Below are 20196 nucleotides of genomic sequence, written 5' to 3'. Positions count from 1 at the left end.
GTTCTCCCAGGCCTCTCTCGTCCTCATCCTCGTCTTCCCCCCTCTCCCTTCTTCCTATTGACATTTCACGTCTCGTCCATGAATTGCGTATTGACGAATCTAATACACATTGTTGTCCATCTACGAATATAAAAACCATCACGTACTAAGTACTTCCTGACACGACTCACGATCAATCGTTTCGCGGCAACACTGGAAGCTCCACCACCGTTGATGGCTTACCACCAAGCGCCGTACGCGCGGCGTGTCAGGGCCAGCGCTCCGGCGTGGTCCTCTTCTGCTAGCTGTAAGTTGGTTGCCTCGAATCTCCTCCCCACTCTACCCGCCGTACGGTGCAAGAGGATGCCTCTTATGGCATTGAAGCTGGTTCCAGCCGGGCGCCTGTACCGTGGAACGAGAGCGACGCTGCAAGCGCAGGCAACCGGGCAAGAAGGGAAAGAAAAGTCGCAAGAAGGGACGAGTTCAAAGAGCTTCGCGTACGGAGTCCCACCGTCAATCAACCAACGATTATACGAGATCCCAGCATCGAACCTGCATGGACTTTGGCTGGGCGGAGCGATAGCCGCGCGGTATCCCGACAAAACGAGTCGACGGACTGCCCCAAGCAAGAGACGGGTATTGTGGAGATGTCCTAATTAGTGGCTGCCATCCGTACACTGCATAGGGACAGCCCCTCCTCTAAGCCCCTCCGCCGCCACTCTGCAGGCCCTGAATCGGTGAACAACCTCCGCCAACCGTGCCCAAGCAAGGGACGCCACGAGGTGGCTCGTTGGAGCACGTCCGTTACAGACCAAAGCCTCCTTTTTTATGACAACGACTTTGGGCCTTGGACATCGTCCCTCTACGAATATATCCCCCCCTCTTATACTTGCCGGTTATTATTAGGCCTCAAAACTGCGTCCACGCGATTCGCCTGCCTTCGCTTCTTGGCCCCGCCTGCTACCCCCGGTTGACATCGTCTGCCCTTTTGTTCCTCAACGCCCCTTTCTTTCCCCTCGGTGCCTGCCCTCTCTGGCTCGTCAGTTTCTCCACTCCAACAAACGGTACGGTACGGTGCTGCCCGGAAAGCAGTGCTCGAAGGATTCAATCTGTGCCGTCAAGCGACCACCCACTTCTTAACATAACAATATCCCTCTTCGGTCATCCTTTTAGGCGCGAAAGACTTCCCGGCCGTCGCTTATATTTAGTATTACTTGTACTTCGTACATCCGTCCTCCTATTGTCTGCAGCCGCACTGACCAATCCGCTCTATTTATGCAGACTCCTACGACTCCTCCCCCCGGACGCCTTGTCAGCCTCAGGAAACCCCCTCAGACCACGATAACGATATGCCCCAATTCGCTGCGACCTTCGTTCCGGGTACCGATGACTACTACATGCCCGAGGTCGTTGCGCCCTCACCTCAGCGGTGCGTATTCCCTCCACCTAAAAGACCCGCTCCCTTGCGCTTTTCTCCTCTGCTGCCACCTTTGTTCCGTCAATCTTGTCTTTTTTCCGTTGGGCGGTGGAGAAGCCATCCACCAGATTCTCGGAGGAAAACACCCAAAAAAAAGCCTCGTCTTCGCGACACCTTCTAAACACACAGACTAATGACATTCTGGGTTTTCACAGCGTGACGCCTCAGGTTCCCCAGAACATGCAGGATGACCTCCAGCGAATGGAACTCGAAGCCCGCGAAAACACATCCCGTCCTGCCGCAAACGATCCGACTTCACCGACGACCGCCGCCCACAACGATCAACTCAACGGCCAGTCCCCTCCATCCGCAATTGTGACCGACACCTCCAAAGGGGGCAACAACGCGGGCCAAGTCGGTTCCGCCGCACCGTTATACACCCAACCCAAGGCATCCTCCGCAACCATGACGAGCGCCAGCGATACCCCTTCCTTCTCGCCTTTCCCCAAGGTGAAGGGAGACAACATCCCGCCGAGCGACGAAGAAAAAGAGGAAATCCTGTGGAACGCCAGGGAACATGTCCTGCATTCGAACAATGTCGCCATGCAACTCGCCTGGGCCCGCGATACACTTGCGTGGATTGACATCGTGCAGGAGGCCGCGTCGAGGAACCCAGACGGCCCACCCCGTCCCCATACCCCGCACATCGAGCACACCCTGCGAGTAGATGCCGTCAACATTGTCGACTACCTCGCATCCCAGGAACATCCCGAAGCCCTCTTCATCAAGGCGAAATGGCACGAATTCGGCAAGTTTGGCGTCCGCCAGGACAAGAAGGAGGCGTACGCCGGTTACAAGCGAGCCGCTGGTCTCGGATATGGCCGCGCCGAGTATCGCATGGGCATGCTCTTCGAAAGCTCCAACGACTTTGGCAAGGCCATCGAGCACTACTACGCCGGCCTGCGCTGCAAGGACTCGGCCGCCGCCTACCGTCTCGGCATGATGAGCCTGCTCGGCCAACACGGCCAACCCAAGGACTTCCAGCGCGGCCTGCAGCTCATCAACGAGGCCGCCGACGCCGCCGACGAGGATGCCCCCCAGGGCGCCTACGTTTTCGGCCTCCTGCTGTCGAGGGAGCTGCCCGAGATTAGCATTCCCGATGCCTTCCTGCCCGTCGACCTGGCCCTGGCCAAGATGTACCTCGAAAAGGCCGCCTACCTCGGTTTCGCCAAGGCCCAGCTGAAGATGGGCCAGGCCTACGAGCTGTGCCAGCTCGGCTGCGACTTCAACCCGGCATACTCGATCCACTACTACGGCCTGGCGGCCAAGCAAGGCCAGCCCGAGGCGTCCCTCGGCGTCAGCCGCTGGTTCCTCTTCGGCCACGAGGGCGTCTTCCAAAAGAACGAGCAGCTCGCTTTCCAGTACGCCAAGGAAGCCGCCGCCGCCAAGCTGCCCACGGGCGAGTTCGCCATGGGCTACTACTACGAGATCGGCATCAGCGTCCCCAAAGACCTGCGCCAGGCCGTCTACTGGTACGAGCTGGCGGCCGAGCATGGCAACAAGGACGCCGTGGGCCGCCTCGAGTCGCTCAAGGAATCCAAGACGCTGACGAAGAAGGACCACGAGACGACCACCCTCACGAGAATCAAGTCGGTTCACGGTTCGCAGCGTGGCAAGAGGCCGGAGCGCCTCAAGCAATCCAAAGTCATGCCGGCCCTGTCCGAAAGCGGACCGACGACGCCGGTAGTAGACAGCAGGCAGCCGTCGCCTAGAGTATCGCCTCACCCTTCGCCGAGGGTATCACCGCACCCTTCGCCGAGGCACCAGCCGACCGTCGTGCAGGACAACGTCAATCTCCCCGACCCGTCACGCGCCTCGGTACAGGGTCGGCCCGCGTTCGGCTTTAATGTCGATGCTGCTAATCTTGCCGTGCGACCCAAGTCGGCCGCCCCTTACCCTCACGACGACCGGCTCGGGGGTCACCATGGCGGCCGGGCCCCGCCTTACCCCGAGGAAGATGTGGCCTCTGGCGGACTTGGTGGCGGCCTGCGTCCATACGGACACGGACCCCAGGCCGACCGACCGTCAAGTGCATTCGGAATCCGTCCACTGAGTTCGGGAGAGGGCAGCGGTCGTGGGCCTTATGCGAGGGACGGCGTTCGTCCGTCTCAGTCCATGGCCAACCTTGTCCCGGCCGGTTCCGACCCCCGCGGGCGTATGTCCCAAGGACCACCCGGAGCGTATAGGCAGCCCAGCCCCGGACCAGGCTATCCCCGTCAGGATGTTCCGCGGCCGGTTTCGGGCCAGCCTCCCTACCCTGGACCAGGCGGACCTGGAAGCCACCCACCGCCGCCGAACAAGCTGCAGAAGCCGGGCCCGGGCGGATATGGTCGACCTCACCCCCCAGGCCCCGGTCCTCATGGGCCCGGCCCAGGCTATGGACAGCAGCCGGCGCAATCGATGCCACCGGGGCAGCACGGTCGGGACTACGGCGGCCGACCGTCACCTCGGCCGGGACCTGGAGCTGGACCGGGTCTTCCCAGCTCAGTCAGACCGGAGCGGTACGATTCCATGCCGGCAACCACAGCGCCGCGGCCTGCGAGTGCACGGCCAGAGCCTGACGCGGGCTCTGGTCGGGTCAGCAGTGCGCCGCCCAGCGGGCAGCCGGGCCCGCCGGCCCAGACACAGCCAGCGCCGGCGGCCAAACCAATCAAACAAGGTCCTGCCACTTTCGAAGAGATGGGTATTCCCCAAGGCAAGGCCGATGATCAATGTGTAAGTGGCGATCGCAGAGATGGGAGGTTTCCGATGAGGCGACTTGCTGACCATACCGCACCGCTAGATCTTGATGTAGATCCATCCTACTCGATATGTTGTTAGAGGAATGATGGCGGCGGCTGCGTTCGTCGTGCAGCAGGAATCGGGCCATGCATCGTGGCGAGGCAGTTTGGATTTTAACGGTGAAGCTCTGCAAGCTAGGCTACGTTGCAGTGAAGCCGCAAGGAAACATTGAGGTATTGGGCAGCGCCAAGTATAGGAGGGACTTTGCAGCGTACCATGTCACGTACTAATATAGATTTCCGTTCATGGAGGGAATATAATAGCGATGTAATAGACTACGAGTCGAGATGGCCCCAGTGCACCATGGAATTCTCAGCGGCGAAGAGGATGGAGGACCAGAGGCTAGGGGATTGGGGACATGTGCCAGAGACGTGGATCTAGATATATACCATGACTGCACATATCTATCATGGCAGCTCTCCAGCATGCAGGACGCCTCTATAATCGTCAACATTTTTCGTCGGCGTAACTTGGAGCCTCGAGGTGCGCCATGATTCTTTGAAGCTATTCCGAGACCCCGACCAACCATGGCTACCTACCTTTTGCTACGTACTGCCACCTGGAATAAATCAACGCCTTTGTCGTGTATGTGTAAAGCAATGTGTAATGTATAGAGAGATTCATTACCGTACATCCCCCGATCACCAGCCCGAACTGTGAACATCAGTGAAGAGCCCAGCTCGCCCAGTCTCAGCCTTCAATGCTGATAAGGCAGTCTTCTCTAGGGGGTAAATCGGTCATGACCAAAAGGTGGCAGAGACATTCGACCACACCAGAGTAGCGACCAGAATGAATGGCGAGATTCCGTTGATTAATGTTGTCTAACATTTCTGAAGAACGTCTTGAGCGTTCTGCCTTCACGGGCTATAGAACCTCTTCTCTCGCAGCCAATCCTTTTTTCCCTCCCATAACTCACGTCAGAATCAAGTATAGATATAGGTGCTATGGACCTCAAAACGCCCAAATGCAAAAGGACGGGCCAAGCGGCGCCTTCAACTCCTTTGATATCCAGAGATAAACCAGCTGTATATAGTAGTACACGTGCATTCAAGCCTCATTCACCTCGTCCATGGTGTCAGATTCTCGCTCAGATCACTGCCGGAATCCTTCTTGGTCACAGTAACCCGCGTCGAGTGGGTGACGTGAATCGCCCGATCGTCGTCCCTGACCTGGTTCGAGTTGGGGCCGTGCTCCTGGCGCAGATGCTCCTGCGACTCGGACCCTATGGCCAACCCGTCCTCGATCTCATGGTACGTGTCCAGGGCGGACTTGGGGTGCTTCTTGCTCGACGCGCCGGTGCCGCCAATGGTGACGAGCGGGTTCGAGTGGCCCGCCGTGTTACTCTTTGTCGGGTACGACAGGCCGAACAGGGACCGGACCCTGGACGGGAGCGACAGCCTGGAGGCCAGCTTGGGGAGGCAGGGGACGCTGAGGATGAAGAAGCCGGCGGCCATCTCGCCCCAGGCCCAGAAGAGGAGCGGGCCGATGAAGTACATCTTGTCGGGCTCGTTGGCGAAGGTGACGGTGTGCGACAGGCGGACGCAGGCGGCGACGCAGGCCACGAGACCGACGCCGAAGATGATGGAGACGCCGAGCTTGCGTTGCCAGTTCATGTGCAGGCTCCAGATGATCCGCTGCGGGAGGAGGACCATGATTACGTCGGTGGCGACCTGGACGCTCCCGGAGCCTAGCATGACGCTGGGCAGGTCGTAGCACTGGGCCGGGACGTAGAATTCCCAGATGGCGTGGTGCGGGCGGCACTGGAGGTTGAGGAGGATGACGCAGGCTATGCCCCAGAGGCACTGGAACACGCTGAGAATCATGCATGACCACCAAAAGGCGTTCTTGTACCTGTCGGACGAGATGAAGACGCGGCACCAGTCGAGGAGGATGGCGGTCTTGATGAGCGGGAGGACGATGGAGTAGCAGCAGCCGTAGACGAGGATGAGCTGGAGGAGGGGAGGTTAGTTTGCCATTGCCTGTGGCTTGTCGTTCCATGTCCGTCGTGTTGCACGGCGGCAAAGACGGGAAGGATGATGGAAAGTTGAACTCACCCAAAGAGGCCGGACCAGGTCACCGTTGGTCAGATGCCATTGATGGACGTAGTAGCCTGGCGCGGCAACCATCTCGTACGCGGCGTAAGCGGTGCCCCAGAGGGCTCCATAAGACAGGAACATTAAGACTAGATAAGACGGAATGTTAGGGGTCTTGCCTTGCACAGAATGCCCCTTCGTTGCTCTCTGGGAGTTTTCGTCCACTCACCTTCTTCCTTGTGTATCGTCTTCTCCCTCCACATGCGAACATATGCTCGTAGAAAGAGGCATAGTGTTGAGATGGCTATACAAAGAGTCGTGACGGCTACAGCCAGTCCGTTTCGATTGGGGGGGTTTTCGAAATTGGGAATCACACCAGGGGGAGGTTCGAGGGCCGGCGCCGCCAGTAGGCCCTCGAGTTCTTCCGGTGTCATGATGCGGTAGCGTCGTCAAAGGGCGGCACTAGAGTTGCTTGGTAGTCGAAAACGACGGTATTGTGTTGTAGAAGACGCAACGAAACCATCGCCTGCCTGGCGAACCGAACCTCTTCCTCGTCAATAGCTGGGAATGGGGGCGGGGCCGCCTCTCCCTGCGTTAGGAACGTGTGAAGTAAGACAAGAGCCGGCAATCTGGTTCTTGATCAAATTACTCGCCACGGTGATGTTCACCGAATCGACAAAGACTGATCCTTATATTATACCGTCCTTCTCCTGGAAGGTGATGGAAGTGACGAACATGGAAATCTGCAAAGAACTTCAGCCCCGTCTTCCATACCATGCTTCGGGTAGACCCTCGACCCATACGCTGTACTCCGCTCGAAATAAAACGAGATGTGATACCGGTAGATGAGCCGAGTGCAACAAAAGTACAAAAATGTGCAGATAATAGCAAAAAGTAGAAAGTAGGGCGCCGATCCCTTGTCTTCTTCCCACTTCTCACCCCTACTGGGCGAGACCAGGACTCGTTCGTTACAGCGGAGTCGGGTCCGGAGTGGCTCTCTGACATGAGTTGACCATGGTGGACGCCGCGTGAACAAAGTGGCATGCCTCCCCTGCGGGACTTTTGTCCGGGAAGCCAATTACAGTCTATGAATCAACCGGACTGGGCCGGGAGGGTCCGGTCCAAGCAAGGGGAGATTAAAAATAAAAATAAAAATAGTAAATCAAAATACAAATGGTATGAGAATAAAAAAAATAAATAAAAATAAAAATAAACCCTGAATGGCCTCCTCGTGCTTTGAACCATGAAACAACAATGGCTATTGTGATCGCTCTGCCGGACCGTACCGTGGTCTGTTACACGACCCCCGACAATTGCCGTGAGACGCTAGGGCACCGAGTGGGTCCATGCGTAAGCACTATTCCGTCCCGGGACCCCCGGACCCCGGATCCCGGTTCCGGAATCTTACCCGGGACCCACTCAGCAGCTTTTACGGTACGATTTTTTTGATTCTCGTTTGGACTTCACTGCCGAGAGCAAGTCCATACATTTACATAATGCTACACTGGCTGAATGAAGATATATCTTCTACATCTACCTTATTTTGGCTTCTACAAACTGCTGACTAGCAAGGACATATTTACCTTGTTTCGCCTATACCTTTGGAAGCCCGTTCATCTACCACTTACACAAGGTGCAAGCGCAGTATTGTGCAAATTACCAGGGGCCCAAAGCCACGAAATTGGAATGACCTGTCACCAGCTCGCCAAGAGACTAATGCAGCAATCTCGCAGTCACCACTGCAGAAACCACCCAGTGGAGTCTTCGTCAACCCATGCTCGAGAGGAGGAGTAGGAGGACAATGTCCTCACTCGTCAAACTGTTTACTAGACTGGTCCGTTGTACGTTGTACTCTAAAGAACGGAACGCGAAACAGGAAGCTTGCGCTTTCACGAATCGGACGACGTGTGAAGAAAGGTCCCGTGATGTTCAACGTAGTCCTAGAGGAGCCATAGTCTCAAGTCGGTGGCCCCCACGGCGAAAGAATAGAGCACAATAGCCTCGCCCCTGAAAGTAAGAGAACTGACTGCTCTGGCCGTTACAACGTACCCCTTACCCCTGGCACCCTCCTTATCATTGTGCGCATTATGCCCATGGCCGCCCCCTGCCGTTATCACCCATCGTTTTCTTAATCTCCTCTGACCGACATCTCTCTCGCTTCAACCCTCCATCCAACGTTGTCTTACAGTCACCGCATGATTCCATCGTATTTCGTACATACAACGTACATAGAGCCCAGACACGACACGTTGAATCCCAGCCAACGGAAGCTCAACTCGCGAATCATGGCCACCGGTAAGCTCGCGGCTCAGGATCCGGTCCCGCACATCCCAGATCCAATCATCCTGCCCATCGCTGACCCTGCACGCCCGCTGACCCAATGACCTGGAAAACGCAGAAACCCAAACCGTCGCCGCTGTCGCCGCACCCGCACCCTCTCTGCAGGCTGAATACCCCCCCAAGGTCGATCTCCGGAGGAGCCTCGAAAAGAACCCCTTGCCGGTCATCGCACCAGGAACCGTTGACGCCGAGGCCCTGGCCGGCGACGAACCCGCCAAGCAGGCCTCTCAGGTGTTGGCGCAGCTCAACGCCGCCCTGGCCGCCCGGGATGCCAGCGCAGTGGAAAGCTGCTTCTTCCCCGAGCAGGCGTACTGGAGGGATAGCCTTGCGTTTACGTATCACCTGCGTACTTTCAACACGCCTCGTGGCATTGCGGCCAGTCTCTTGGAGACTGCCAAGCTCCGGGGTGTCTCTGGCGATTTTCAACTCGACGGTGCCGTATTCATCCCGGCGACGCCGACTCTGGTAAGACATGCGTCGCATGCCCCTGTCTACACATCTGGCACTGGGGGTACAGAGATCTGACAATACATTCTATTAGCAATTCATCGACTGCTCCTTGTCATTCCGTACAAGCTCCCCCGCTGGTGCCTGTATCGGACGACTGGTCCTCCTCCCTGTCAAAGGAGACGGGCAAGAACTCCAATGGAAGATTTGGGTTCTGAGCACCTGGTTGGTGAGCCTGGACCTGCAAGCGGAAGATGAGACCCTGCTCCAAGCTCCCAAAAGACAATTCGACGGCCTCGAGGCCTTTGAGACGGACGTGTTCATCTTTGGCGGCGGAAATGCGTGAGTCCGTTTGTACACCGTTGAACAGACCCCTAATTATGCCCAACCCGTCCGTCCACTTACACGCCGACCATCTAGTGCCGTTGCCCTGGCCGCTCGGCTCAAGGCCCTTGGCGTCGACAGCGTCATGGCCGAGCGGAATCGTCAAGTAGGAGACAACTGGGCTCTCCGTTACGACGCTCTAAAGTTCCACGTCGTGGCCTCGTTCTGCGAGTTGCCGTATCTCGGTAAGAAAAGCAAAAGCTGCTCGACTTCAGAATGACCCTGACAACAAACAGAGTATCCCAAGAAACCCCAGAGCCCCTACCTCCTGTCAAGAGACGACTTGGCCGAGCAAGTCCGAAGGTACACGGAATGTCTGAACCTCAATGTCATCACGTCTGCCAAGATCCAGTCGACCGTCTATGACCCTTCAAAAAAGCAGTGGACCGTCAAGTTCCAAACACCGGGCGGACTGCGCACTGCGCTGGCGAAACATCTTGTCCAAGCAACGGGCGTGTCGTCGCAGAAGAAATATGTGCCCCAGATCGCCGACGAGCACCTGTACAAGGGGACCAGTTTCCACTCGGAGCAATTCAAGAATGGCAAGAAGCTGAAGGAGAAGGGAATTAAGGTGAGACTCATGCCCTCCCGGGCCTACAGTCCTCCCATCTCACATCACATGCTTATCTAACCCTCCATAGTCCGCTCTAATCGTCGGCTCGGCCAACACCGCCTTCGACATCCTCCAAGACTGCCACGCCGCCGGCCTCGCATCGACCATGGTCGTCCGGTCCCCAACCTACATCGTGCCCCAGAGCTACGTAACAGACCAGCGGGGCCTGGGCATGTACGACGTCCTCGGCGTGGAAACGGCCGACAGGATGCTCATGACCCTCCCGGTCTTCATCGACGTCGCTTTCGCGCGCGACATGCTGGCCGCATGGGCATCCGCCGAGCCCACGCGCTACGACGGCCTAGCGGCCGCCGGTTTCCCCGTGCTGGACAGCCGAAACAAGGACTGCGTGCTCATGCACAACCTCCTGGACCGGTCGGGGGGCCACTACGTCGACATTGGCGGTACCAAGCTCATCGAGGACGGGGAGGTCGGGGTCAAGGCTCTCGTGGAGCCTGTGGCTTTCACTGAGACCGGACTGCGCTTCTCGGATGGGAGCACAGTCGACGCTGATGCCGTCATATGGTGCACGGGGTACGCCGATAAGAACGTACGCGATGTGGCGGCCGAGATTCTAGGAGGCTGCAATGAGACCGACGTGGGCAGTGTCAACGGGGATGACGGTGGCCTGCTTGGTCCTAGGGAGATCGCTGCCCGTCTGGATGCCACTTGGGGCGTTGATGCGGAGGGCGAGATCCGCGGCATGTGGAAGAGACATCTTCATATGGAGAACTACTGGGTCATGGGCGGGTATACGCAGCAGCACCGGTGGCATTCGCGGACTTTGGCCCTGCAGATCAAGGCTGACCTCGAGGGCGTTCTGCCGCCGGCATACCGTAAGACGCCGGTATGAATGTCGGGCAACCGGCGTGCCTGAGAAGGCGATGAAGGAATGATTGGGAGGTATTTGCGTGATTTTCGTCGACTACTCGTTGCATACATGTAAGCATCAAGCCGTTAGTTATTCTGCGAACTACACTGCCTTTGGATATTCGGTATTAGTTGAGGAGTTGCGGCCATACTTTGTTATGTTTCCATGTCCAGTCGACTGCACTGCTCGAAAGGGGCTCCGTCAAACTCACATATCTTCATATGTTCCAGTCTTCCTGTGCGACTCCCGGGTGTCCTCGAACGTACCTGATCTTCCTGCGCGCCAACCACGCTCACTTGGATCTGAGACTAAATCAAGAGTCCCCCGACGGTTTTCCAATATCAAAGGCTTGGGGAACACAGTCAAATACAGATGGAGCTATTAAGCTGTAGTGAGAGCTATAGCAACAGCAGTCAGCTAATAGGACATGAGACTGAATACAACAATGTTATTATAAGGAGGAGTAAGCCTTATGACATTGGGTATTAGGCAAGACGGTTATAACAGTTTTCAACACTTAGACCAGTCTGAATAACCTCACTCTAATCTCTACCCCCCTACACTTCCGGCCATCACAGTCGCATCCTTTATATACGCGCATCAGTTCCCTCACCATCTCCACAGACTTCCACCACTCTAGGCCTTGATGTCCTTGGCGTGGCGGCGAGCCTTGCGGGCATTGTACAGAGGAGGCCCCGGGATAGGGTAGCTGTCCACGGCGACCCAGACGTTGAAGAGGACACCAGGATCCTCGGCAGTGTAGAGGCTCGTACCCGGGACGCCGCTGGGCTCGGCCGAGCCGCTGCCGCTCACCTCGAGGTTGATGCACTGCGGGTAGAACTGGGCGCCGTTGGGCTGCGAGCCGGAGTGGAGCGCGAGGATCTCGTGGCGCAGGACGTACGACCCGGGCGCAATGTCCTCGGGGATGGTGACCTCCCAGATCTCGCCGTCGGCGATCAGCTTGTCGGCGGCCCACACGGCGGTGGTGGGGTCGCCGGGGGTGATGAGGCCCTGCTCGGCAATCTTGAAGAACTCGAGGCTCGTCTTGTCGGCGGTGGTGCAGTCGCCGTGGCAGTTGGCGAGGTAGTCGATAATGGGACCCTTGTGGGATTCGGGCCAGGGGCTCCATTGCAGGGTCAGGGTGTCGCCCGCGTTGACGGGGATGTGCGACTGGCCCGGCGTCGCCGATCGGTGGCAGATGATGTCCGGGTCGCCGGCGGCCGCGGGCTCGACGAAGCCCAGGTCCGGGAAGTCGGCCGTCCAGCCGGGGACCGCGGGCGGGTTGTCCATGTAGGGGAAGGTTCCCGGGTTGTAGTTCTCGTGCGTCTGGCCATTGACGGTGATGGTCTCGACGAAACCGTGGGCGGCAACGGAGGCCGCACCGAGGACGGAGGCGAGCAGAGCTTTTTGAGCCATGGTAGTGGAGTGTGGGACAGAGGACACTGGACAGGAGGCAGCAAGTCGAGGCAGGAGGCTTGAAGAAAGGTGTTGGTGGCGCGTGTGTGCTGATGGGAATAGTGCCAGACGCTGCGATGATGTCGTCCTCTTATACTTGGTTCTGCAGACGGTAGAGACCGCCCATGAGATCCCATCGTCGTCAGCCGGTGCCTTGGCCGGAGTACTGGCATGCTTCAGGCGTCGCGGCCCGCACCACTTCCCATATTCCAACATCAAACACTCGTCAAGAGAGCCTCATCTGCGGTACTTGGAGAGTAATGCCGCGCAAGATCTATATTGGACGCCCGGAGTGTTGCGTATATCCCCGGCAAGGCAGTGATCGACATATTCCGGAGATTCATGGTCCGCGAATCTGAGAGCCGCCTCTTGTCCGACAGATATCTCCTGGAGAAACAGGTCATAGATCATCAGGATTGTCCTCTTGTTTTTCCTTATCGAGAAGGCAACGTCATCAGGCAATCTGCTTCGCGTGTCCCGACGTTTGACAATCCTGGCAGCCAGACTCTGGGCTCCCAACCTTCGTTGAGCGTCTTCGATCGCAACAGCTGGCTGCATCCAAGCCAAGCGCCTGGATGCTTCAAGATGGAGAAGTGCAATATTGACCTTCTCTATCATCTGTGGCGGGCGGGGTGCTTAGGGAGCTTGAACCCGATCCGCTCGCTGGGTCAAGCATCAAACCCCTAGCCAGAAGTCGGCCAAAGACTCCAAAGCACACTGTTCCCGATGGCGACGAATGCCGTGTGCCCTTCACTCTGAGGGGCCTCTTCCACTATTCGTGGCAACGCAAAAGGTCGAGTACTCCCACATCTGTTCCAAAGACGACGACCTCCCAATGATTCGGCACCACTAGTCTGATCAGAGCTATCATGTGTTTGAGTTGATTGATTTGCACGTCAGCCTATATTCGTACGCAAGGTGTACATCCTCCTGGCGATCCGGTTCTCTGCCGAGAGGGATCGGCGCTTCGTGGCGCGGGTCAGTCGGATTCCGGGAAGCGAGCCGTCATCGCCCTCGGGTATCTTGTTTCGGAAGCGGATGTGGGCTCCGTATCGCGATGAAGAAACTCGTTTGATTGCCACTTGCGCGTCCTCTCGTTGGTACGGTAAGCCATGTCGTACTTCTATGTCTACCCTATATTTGATTCCAAGAGGAGTCTCCGATTAGGCCCGTGATGAGTCTCGGGACTGCTGCTTGGGAGGAACAGAGGTTGACTTGCAGGCTTCGCTTGATTCTACAGAGTGTCGTCACCTGCAGGTGGTGCGTGTTTGGTAACCGGGTAAATGAACCTGGGCGCTTGGCAGCTGCAAATGTTCGACAGCCTCCCACGCCAAGCATCTGATGCTGGCGATGTAGATATTTCAAATCTTGTCCGTTGGTTCTGAAAGATGACTTGCGGCCGCTGCGACACTATGAAGGCGTGGGCGTACCTTGCTGTCAAGAGCGATTCGGGACGCGTGTATTGCTTCCGCTCTCTCAGCGAAGGGAATGTTGCATCGAGCTGCAATATGACGTAGCCTGGGCGAACTGTGACAAAGCATATTAAAGTCAAAGCCTGAAATCAATCGCTCGATGCTCCATTCAACCCTCGTGATACCTATCCCCAGATGAGCTGCTTTGCGGGCCTTCCCTCCGTGTCTCCGATGTCTTGATAAGAAAAGCCTCTTGACTTGCTGACGGTGGTGGGCATCTGCCAGGATGGATCGGTGGATTAAACAACCGATGTCATTAGTGGTCCTCGGCGGTATCGCGACATCACACTGGATCGTCCTCGTACGGTGGAGGCGGGTGGGTATCGGTCGGACCACCTTCGTTGTCCATGGCTTGCACATCGTTCCACCGCCTCTCGTCCTCCAACCTGGCCGCCCACAGCGCAGCGCCGGCGGTGGTAGTGAAGAGGAAGAAGAAAGCAAAGACGGGAATGAGCTGCATGATCATGGCCACGGTGCCGAACCACACGTATTCCCATAAACGGGCGCTGGCCTCCCTCTTCCTCTCCTTCTTGTCAAGACCCCGTAGTGTCCACCACCTGTGGTGGGCTAGCTTGCCTAGCCTGGTGCCCGTGATCATGATAAAGGCGGGAGCCCCTACGATGGGGATAAAGTTGAGGGGTAGAAAGAAGATCATCTCGACGATCTGGATCACGCTCCAGGGGGTATAGACAGCCGAGCTCGTCGGTTTGCCTAGCATTTTCACAGCGGTGGGCGCATCGGGATAGAGAATTCGGTGGGGCGAGACGAGGTCGGTGTGAGAGCATTTGATGAGCGTGGCCTGGAAGGACCGAGTTAGCAGCTGGCTGTGTCTCTCACTGCGATGGTTTGGCTGGGACCAACACGACTTACATCAAAGACGTCAACCCGGGCTTCATCGACAAAGAAGCCCTCGAACAAGGCCTGGATCAGGATGTGACCCTCGCCCAGCACCAAGATGGTCGCGTTCAGCCAGGCGCTCCGGCCTTGGAAGATGGCTAGGAGCGCGAGCTGCGGGAGGAAGGTAAAGGTGAACAGAATGACGTAGACCAGGATGGAAATGATGGTAAGCGGTATCAGGCGGCCGCGCAACAGGGGGTAGAACTCGGTGTTGCGCAAGAAATACCAGATCCCCCGGAACGGGTACGAGGCCGCCCTCCCGGCCCGGACGAGGTAGTTGACGGGCCGCTCGAATGGCCGGATCATGTGGGCGACACGCACGGTCGAGTGCGGAGGTAGCGGGTCTGTCATCTCGGGAGGTAGAGGGTAGAATGATATGGGAGAGTGCCGTCCCGATGATGGTCCCTGTGATGTTGATGGACTAGGCAGAAAGCAAGGGCATAGACGTGTCGTCCAGGCGCAGAGGCCCTTACGTCATCAGTCTCGTAAGTAAAAGATGCTTAGTCAGCAAGACCTGGGTTACTAAGCTACATTATAGCCCTCATAAGTACAAGATACTTCGTACTTTTTTAAGAGAAGATCTACTTCGTAAAATACCTCAAGTCAAGTCTTATCAGAGCGCCGAGAAGAACGGCGACGACAACATAACATGGCTCTCCACGAAGGACACGCGCAACGAAGAACACGTCCGTGTCTAACAGATGTCGTTGGGCCGTTTGCTGGACCCAAACACTAGGCTGTACCTTGCCGAGGTTGGCTGAAACCCCTTTCCACCTGATATCCTTCGGCTCCTTGCCCTCACGAACTTCACGATGTCGCTGCTAGGTCCTCGTCTTGCTTGACAACCTTAGTATGCGTCCTCTCTCTCAAGGCTCTAGTTATCTTTTATGACTGAATTCTATCAAGTACACATTCTTTACACAAACGAACGACCCCATGCTGCTCTATATTTTACCGCTGACGCTCTCGCCCAAATGACATGTTGACCTAATAATACTCAGCGCGGGAGATACGGAAAGACAAACCTCAACCTCTCATCACGCCTTTGTCCAAAAAGGCTGCCCCGCCTTGCGCCTCTTCACCTCTCTCGCGGTGGAAAGGAGGCACATGCCCACGACCAACGCAGTCCCCGCGAACGCCTGGGCGCCAACATAACTGCCATCCATAGCAGAGAGGATGGCCCCGCATATAGGCGACCCGATGAGCACGGCAAAGCTGACAATGGTAAAGACCATGCCGATGCGCGTGCCCTGCCGGCGCGGGTCCGTGGTCAGGGCGCTCAGCGCCGCGGGGAACATGGACTGGATGCCGCCGGCGGTGAAGCCGTAGAACACGGACCAGACGTAGAGTCCCGCCGGCGACGACACGGCCATCCACGCGTACATGAGCAGGGCGGAGGAGCCGGCCAGCGGCACAAAGACGTTGAGGGTCCCGATGCGGTCGGCGATGTGGTTGGGCACCAGGCGGCCGATGGATCCCATGCCGTTCAGGATGAGGAGCAGATTGAGCGACGTGGTGTACGACATGCCCTGGATGTCGCGGGCGTAGGACGCGAGGTAGTAGAAGGCGAAATAGACTCCCAAGAAGCACTACTCGGCTGGTTAGCAAGTGAAGAGAGGAACCATGACACTAACAGCAAGAGAGGGGGAAAAAACGAAAAAGGAAAAAAAAAGAAAAAAAAAAAGAAAAAAAGGGAAAAGAAAAGGGAAAAGAAAACTCACCATAAACGCACCGCAGGCATACAACGTGTACTCCATCTCCTTAAACGCAGCCAGTTCGACCAGCTTTCCCGACCTACGCGGCTTGATTCTCGACCGCAAAAAGACGATACTAACGACAAACGACGCCAGCTGGATGAAGCCAATGGCGCGCATGGTCCACCCGAAGCCGATGCGCGGGAGCAGCTCCCTCACCATGCTGGGGAAGACGAGGCCGCCGGTGGCGCTCCCCGAGGCGGTGATGCCGATGGCCAGCGACCGGCGCTTCTGGAACCAGGTCGCCAGGACGGCCAGGCTGGGGCAGAACAGGAAGCCGTTCCCGAGCCCGACGCAGAGGCCCTGCGCGAGGAAGAACTGCCAGTACTGCGTGCACGCCGAGGTGGCAAAGGTCCCCAGCAGGGACAGCGCGGCGCCGATGGTCACCGAGGACCGTGCGAAGCCGGCGTCGGTGAGGCGGCCGGTGAAGGTGCCGATGAAGAAGAGGAGGAAGATTTGGAACGAGCCGATCCAGGAGATGTCCTGGGGAGGGCGGGCGAGTAGCGTCGTGTAGTAGGTTTGGAATGTCCCGAAGGAGTTGATGACGCCCCTGGATGCCGTCAGCCGTGGCCTCTAGGGGCTGAGTGGCCATGAAGAGGAACCTACCATGTGTTCATCACGATGAGGTGTCCACTGACCACTATAAGAACATTGAAGAATCAGACATTGTCATCTCATCCCACCTCACGAAAAAAGAAAAAGAAAAAGAAAAAGAAAAAGAAGACATGGACGTACCAACCAACCATGCCTGCAACCCCCCATCCGGAGCTGGTTCAGGCGGCACGCTCGACTTGGACAACACCCGATCGACCGCTCCCGCATCCCGTTTCGGCGACCCGTCCTCCGCCGCCGATACCTCTCCTACTCTGTCGCCGTCCGGGGAACTATACTCCACCGAAGAGGAGTCGGTGGACCCGGCATCGCGACTCGCGTCGTCATTCTTTTCTGGCGCGTTGGTAATTCCGCTACCGGCATTTGTCTCTGGAGTTTGTCCCGTCGTCGTTTCGCGGCCACCCTGAACCTGTTGTTTTTCGACATGGTCATCGCCTGGCCGGGATGAGGGCATGTGGCCCGTCATTGTTCCGTCGGTGAGTCGTCTCCTGAGCGGTCTTTTCGTTCCCAGCTATTGGCTCCGGGAAATCAGGCTCGGAAGGGCGCAATGTCGACCAAGTCGTGAAAATGTCATGAGGATATGGAATATCGATCCATCTCCCAGCGTTGGTGTGTGAAGATAGGTACGTGAGTCCAAGTTGAGCAATGTTTTCAGGGAATTAAAGCAATGACAAATACAAATTGCTGGGAAGCGGGACCGACGGAAGGACGACAGAATGATTACATTGTTTCTTCGTGGGTCCGTCGGCCTTGCTTCCGAGCCGAGGATCTTGTGCTAAATCACAAGAACGCCGGGCTATCGCCGACGGCAGTTGCTGCTTATGGAGTACGTACCTAAAGTACATGTGCTGCTTTAGGTTGGCCCAATCATAGCCAGCCATATCCTTCCAAGCGCGCTTCTCTCTCGCTTCTTTCTCCCACCATCTTATTCCCGAAAGGTCCCACTCTTTTACCGCACTCGGACTCCAGATTTGGAAGGTTGCAGGGCCAGCGGCACGGGCCATTACGTACTAACAGGTACAACGTACGTTGTACCTTTACAGTAGCTCCGTGACCGGCCAGTTTCCCAGCCGCGTTCCTATTTCTCGGCCGTTAGCGGCGATCCACATTGATATGATATGGGGGCACAAACAAGAAGGAGGCAAGCCACAAAGTATCAACGAAGAATATAACGAAACAACCACGATCTATTATATGGTTCTGAGGCTCTCAGCCTTCAGAGCTTAGAACGAATTGACTCCAATAACCTCACAGCCTTGAATTTACCACTCAGCCCTGAATCTATCTACCTCTCAGCCTTAAACTTAAACGCTCGAAAACACTTTGCCTTTAAACACAAATGCCACCACGTACGGTCCAGCTCACATATTTAAACATGAAGCCAGTCTCAAGTCATGAAGCCTGGGAGGCTCATCTTGTCGTATCCCGCCCTTCCCGCAAGCACTTTTACCGTCTTCCTTCGTTATAACTTGACAACACCGTCAGACTACGTGATGACCATGGACAGAAAGAGTTTGGACCAAGAACTGGACGCGCGACTAGACATCGCGAGAAAAATCGTCAGACGGATCCGTAGGGGTGCCGTCAAGTTTGGGCAGACCGGCTTACAGGATTTCTCCCTGAACCTCATGCAGCTGTCTGCCTTCCTCTTTTCCGATCTCGATGTGCTCAGACGCGATTTGCCGTTTAGACCGTGGACGTCCTATTACTGCCGCCTGCGAGAGGTTGAATCCTTGTTGGCAATCTGTAAGTCGTCCCTATTACCCCCTCCCGTCCCTTATGTCTTGACAAAACTAACGGAAATTGACCGAACCCAGTCTTACATCGTCCAAATTCTGAAAATACACCATATACTATAGAAGAGGAAAGAGTGAGTCGATGTCCTCCACCTTCAGTGTAAGCACGCAGTATCATAATATTAACTCGAACTCCAAACGACAGGCTTTGAGAAGAGATAACTGGGCCTGCGGTATGACGAAACTTCGCCCCCGTATCCACCACATCTGGCCGCCCACTATCCACGACACGCCCGAGAGTCGACAAAACTCCCAAGTCATATTTGCCGTGGCAGTCATGTTGTTCGATATTGACCTTGTGAAACGACTATTCTCCCTGATCTATCCTCCCGATTCGGACAACTCCGCCGCAGTCGACTATCTGAACCAAGGGTGTAATATGATCAGCCTAAGCCCTAAGCTATGTGGCTACTATAGAAAAGCCTTCTTCGGTTTGAAGTGGGTTGAGACCAAGCACCTCACGCTCGAAGACTGCCAGTTGGCAGGGGTCGGGGACTACGCTTACTTTCAGGTGGAATGGCGCCGGCTGCCTCCGACCCTTGCCGAGACCCTGAAAGAGAGACTGGGGCCCTGGGAGAGCAAAGAGCCGCACGGAATCCCAGAAGTCGATCTTGACTGCCCAGAGACCATCGAGGCGATTCGAGAGTACGTGGAATCGTCGTCTCCGGATTCTGTCAACCCAGAGCGCTTCCTTACCCTCAAAGTGAAGCGGGGGGACCTACAAAAGACGGAAACCCTCATCAGGACGCAGTGGGATTTGATGCAAATGGCCGCATTCTCTGGTGCAGCCGATGTCGTCGATGACCTTGATCCTTCAGTACCTCTTCCGGTACTGCTTGGTCCAGGTACGCATGAGGTAGAAGACACTAGCGAGGAGAGCGGATGTGACAGTGAGGACGAGGGTGAGAGCGAGAGTGAGAGTGAGTATGACATTGGGGAAGAGGACTATATATTTTATCCGTCGAGCTCGGAAGGGGATTGGAGTGACGATGAGAGTTGGGGTGAGGGTGGCGGAGAGGTTGGAGACGATACTAACTAAATAGGGGCGATGATGAAGACACGAGTTTGAAGACTGAAGTTACTTGGATAGTTATTTAGAGACGACTGTTTGTATTCAGTTATTGCCATGCTAAGGATGATCATGTCTTTCCAGTTCAGATGTGTGAAGCACTCAATGAAGAGTCAGACTGGACTCTCCAGCTCTCCAGTAAAAAGCGGTTCAGCCCTCTTATCCTGTGCCTCCCATATCTTCCCAACAGCTGCATCTATCCATCTATGGCACAGT

General features: G+C 56.4%; 7 protein-coding genes across 7 annotated transcripts; 3 read left to right on the top strand and 4 right to left on the bottom strand.

Annotated features, from left to right (window-relative positions):
• Positions 1-896: 896 nt before the first annotated feature.
• ACRALDRAFT_1053245 (uncharacterized protein) lies at positions 897-4676 on the top strand. Its single transcript, XM_071015770.1, has 4 exons — positions 897-1195; positions 1261-1408; positions 1612-4171; positions 4239-4676. The coding sequence occupies exons 2-4, from the start codon at positions 1329-1331 to the stop codon at positions 4248-4250; spliced, it is 2652 nt and encodes an 883-aa protein (XP_070870942.1). The 5' UTR covers positions 897-1195; positions 1261-1328; the 3' UTR covers positions 4251-4676.
• Positions 4677-5592: 916 nt separating this feature from the next.
• ACRALDRAFT_2064536 (uncharacterized protein) lies at positions 5593-6704 on the bottom strand (the record flags this gene model as incomplete). The annotated part of the gene is made up of 3 exons (XM_071022040.1): positions 5593-6186; positions 6292-6419; positions 6500-6704. Coding segments are annotated over 3 exons (927 nt in total), but the record flags the coding sequence as incomplete, so codon positions are not given.
• A 1653-nt stretch (positions 6705-8357) lies between these two features.
• ACRALDRAFT_1059061 (uncharacterized protein) lies at positions 8358-10907 on the top strand (the record flags this gene model as incomplete). Its single annotated transcript, XM_071015968.1, has 6 exons — positions 8358-8369; positions 8716-9075; positions 9152-9399; positions 9478-9626; positions 9678-10012; positions 10083-10907. The coding sequence occupies 6 exons, from the start codon at positions 8358-8360 to the stop codon at positions 10905-10907; spliced, it is 1929 nt and encodes a 642-aa protein (XP_070870940.1).
• A 654-nt stretch (positions 10908-11561) lies between these two features.
• Positions 11562-12341, bottom strand: ACRALDRAFT_2114880 (glycoside hydrolase family 61 protein; the record flags this gene model as incomplete). Its single annotated transcript, XM_071023711.1, has 1 exon — positions 11562-12341. One exon carries the CDS (start codon positions 12339-12341, stop codon positions 11562-11564), a length of 780 nt encoding a protein of 259 aa, XP_070870939.1.
• A 935-nt stretch (positions 12342-13276) lies between these two features.
• ACRALDRAFT_1083829 (uncharacterized protein) lies at positions 13277-15144 on the bottom strand (the record flags this gene model as incomplete). The annotated part of the gene is made up of 4 exons (XM_071019521.1): positions 14723-15144; positions 14142-14651; positions 13811-13881; positions 13277-13514 (listed from the first exon to the last, which is right to left on the bottom strand). Exons 1-4 carry the CDS (start codon positions 15098-15100, stop codon positions 13277-13279), a joined length of 1197 nt encoding a protein of 398 aa, XP_070870938.1. The 5' UTR covers positions 15101-15144.
• A 413-nt stretch (positions 15145-15557) lies between these two features.
• Positions 15558-17724, bottom strand: ACRALDRAFT_1045492 (uncharacterized protein). The gene is made up of 4 exons (XM_071015397.1): positions 17239-17724; positions 17110-17143; positions 16471-17053; positions 15558-16338 (listed from the first exon to the last, which is right to left on the bottom strand). Exons 1-4 carry the CDS (start codon positions 17579-17581, stop codon positions 15787-15789), a joined length of 1512 nt encoding a protein of 503 aa, XP_070870937.1. The 5' UTR covers positions 17582-17724; the 3' UTR covers positions 15558-15786.
• Positions 17725-18454: 730 nt separating this feature from the next.
• Positions 18455-19938, top strand: ACRALDRAFT_213833 (uncharacterized protein; the record flags this gene model as incomplete). Its single annotated transcript, XM_071024143.1, has 4 exons — positions 18455-18566; positions 18601-18941; positions 19011-19022; positions 19057-19938. Coding segments are annotated over 4 exons (1347 nt in total), but the record flags the coding sequence as incomplete, so codon positions are not given.
• Positions 19939-20196: the final 258 nt, after the last annotated feature.

Source organism: Sodiomyces alcalophilus, assembly GCF_042370955.1.
Source record: "Sodiomyces alcalophilus JCM 7366 unplaced genomic scaffold ACRALscaffold_11, whole genome shotgun sequence".
Lineage (NCBI taxonomy): Eukaryota > Fungi > Ascomycota > Sordariomycetes > Glomerellales > Plectosphaerellaceae > Sodiomyces > Sodiomyces alcalophilus.
Note: the sequence above shows the minus strand (reverse complement) of the source record. Positions and strands in the feature narration are given on the sequence as shown.

What these genes read in the sequence shown, in the direction of transcription:
- ACRALDRAFT_1053245 (XM_071015770.1), top strand. Translation starts at nt 1,329, where the DNA reads ATGCCCCAATTCGCTGCGACCTTCGTTCCGGGTACCGATGACTACTAC. An exon ending in GTTGCGCCCTCACCTCAGCG is followed by an intron (nt 1,409 to 1,611) that starts GTGCGTATTCCC and finishes GGGTTTTCACAG; the next exon opens with CGTGACGCCTCAGGTTCCCC.
- ACRALDRAFT_1045492 (XM_071015397.1), bottom strand. Translation starts at nt 17,581, where the DNA reads ATGACGGGCCACATGCCCTCATCCCGGCCAGGCGATGACCATGTCGAA. An exon ending in GTTGCAGGCATGGTTGGTTG is followed by an intron (nt 17,144 to 17,238) that starts GTACGTCCATGT and finishes ATGTTCTTATAG; the next exon opens with TGGTCAGTGGACACCTCATC. An exon ending in ATGCCTGCGGTGCGTTTATG is followed by an intron (nt 16,339 to 16,470) that starts GTGAGTTTTCTT and finishes CCAGCCGAGTAG; the next exon opens with TGCTTCTTGGGAGTCTATTT.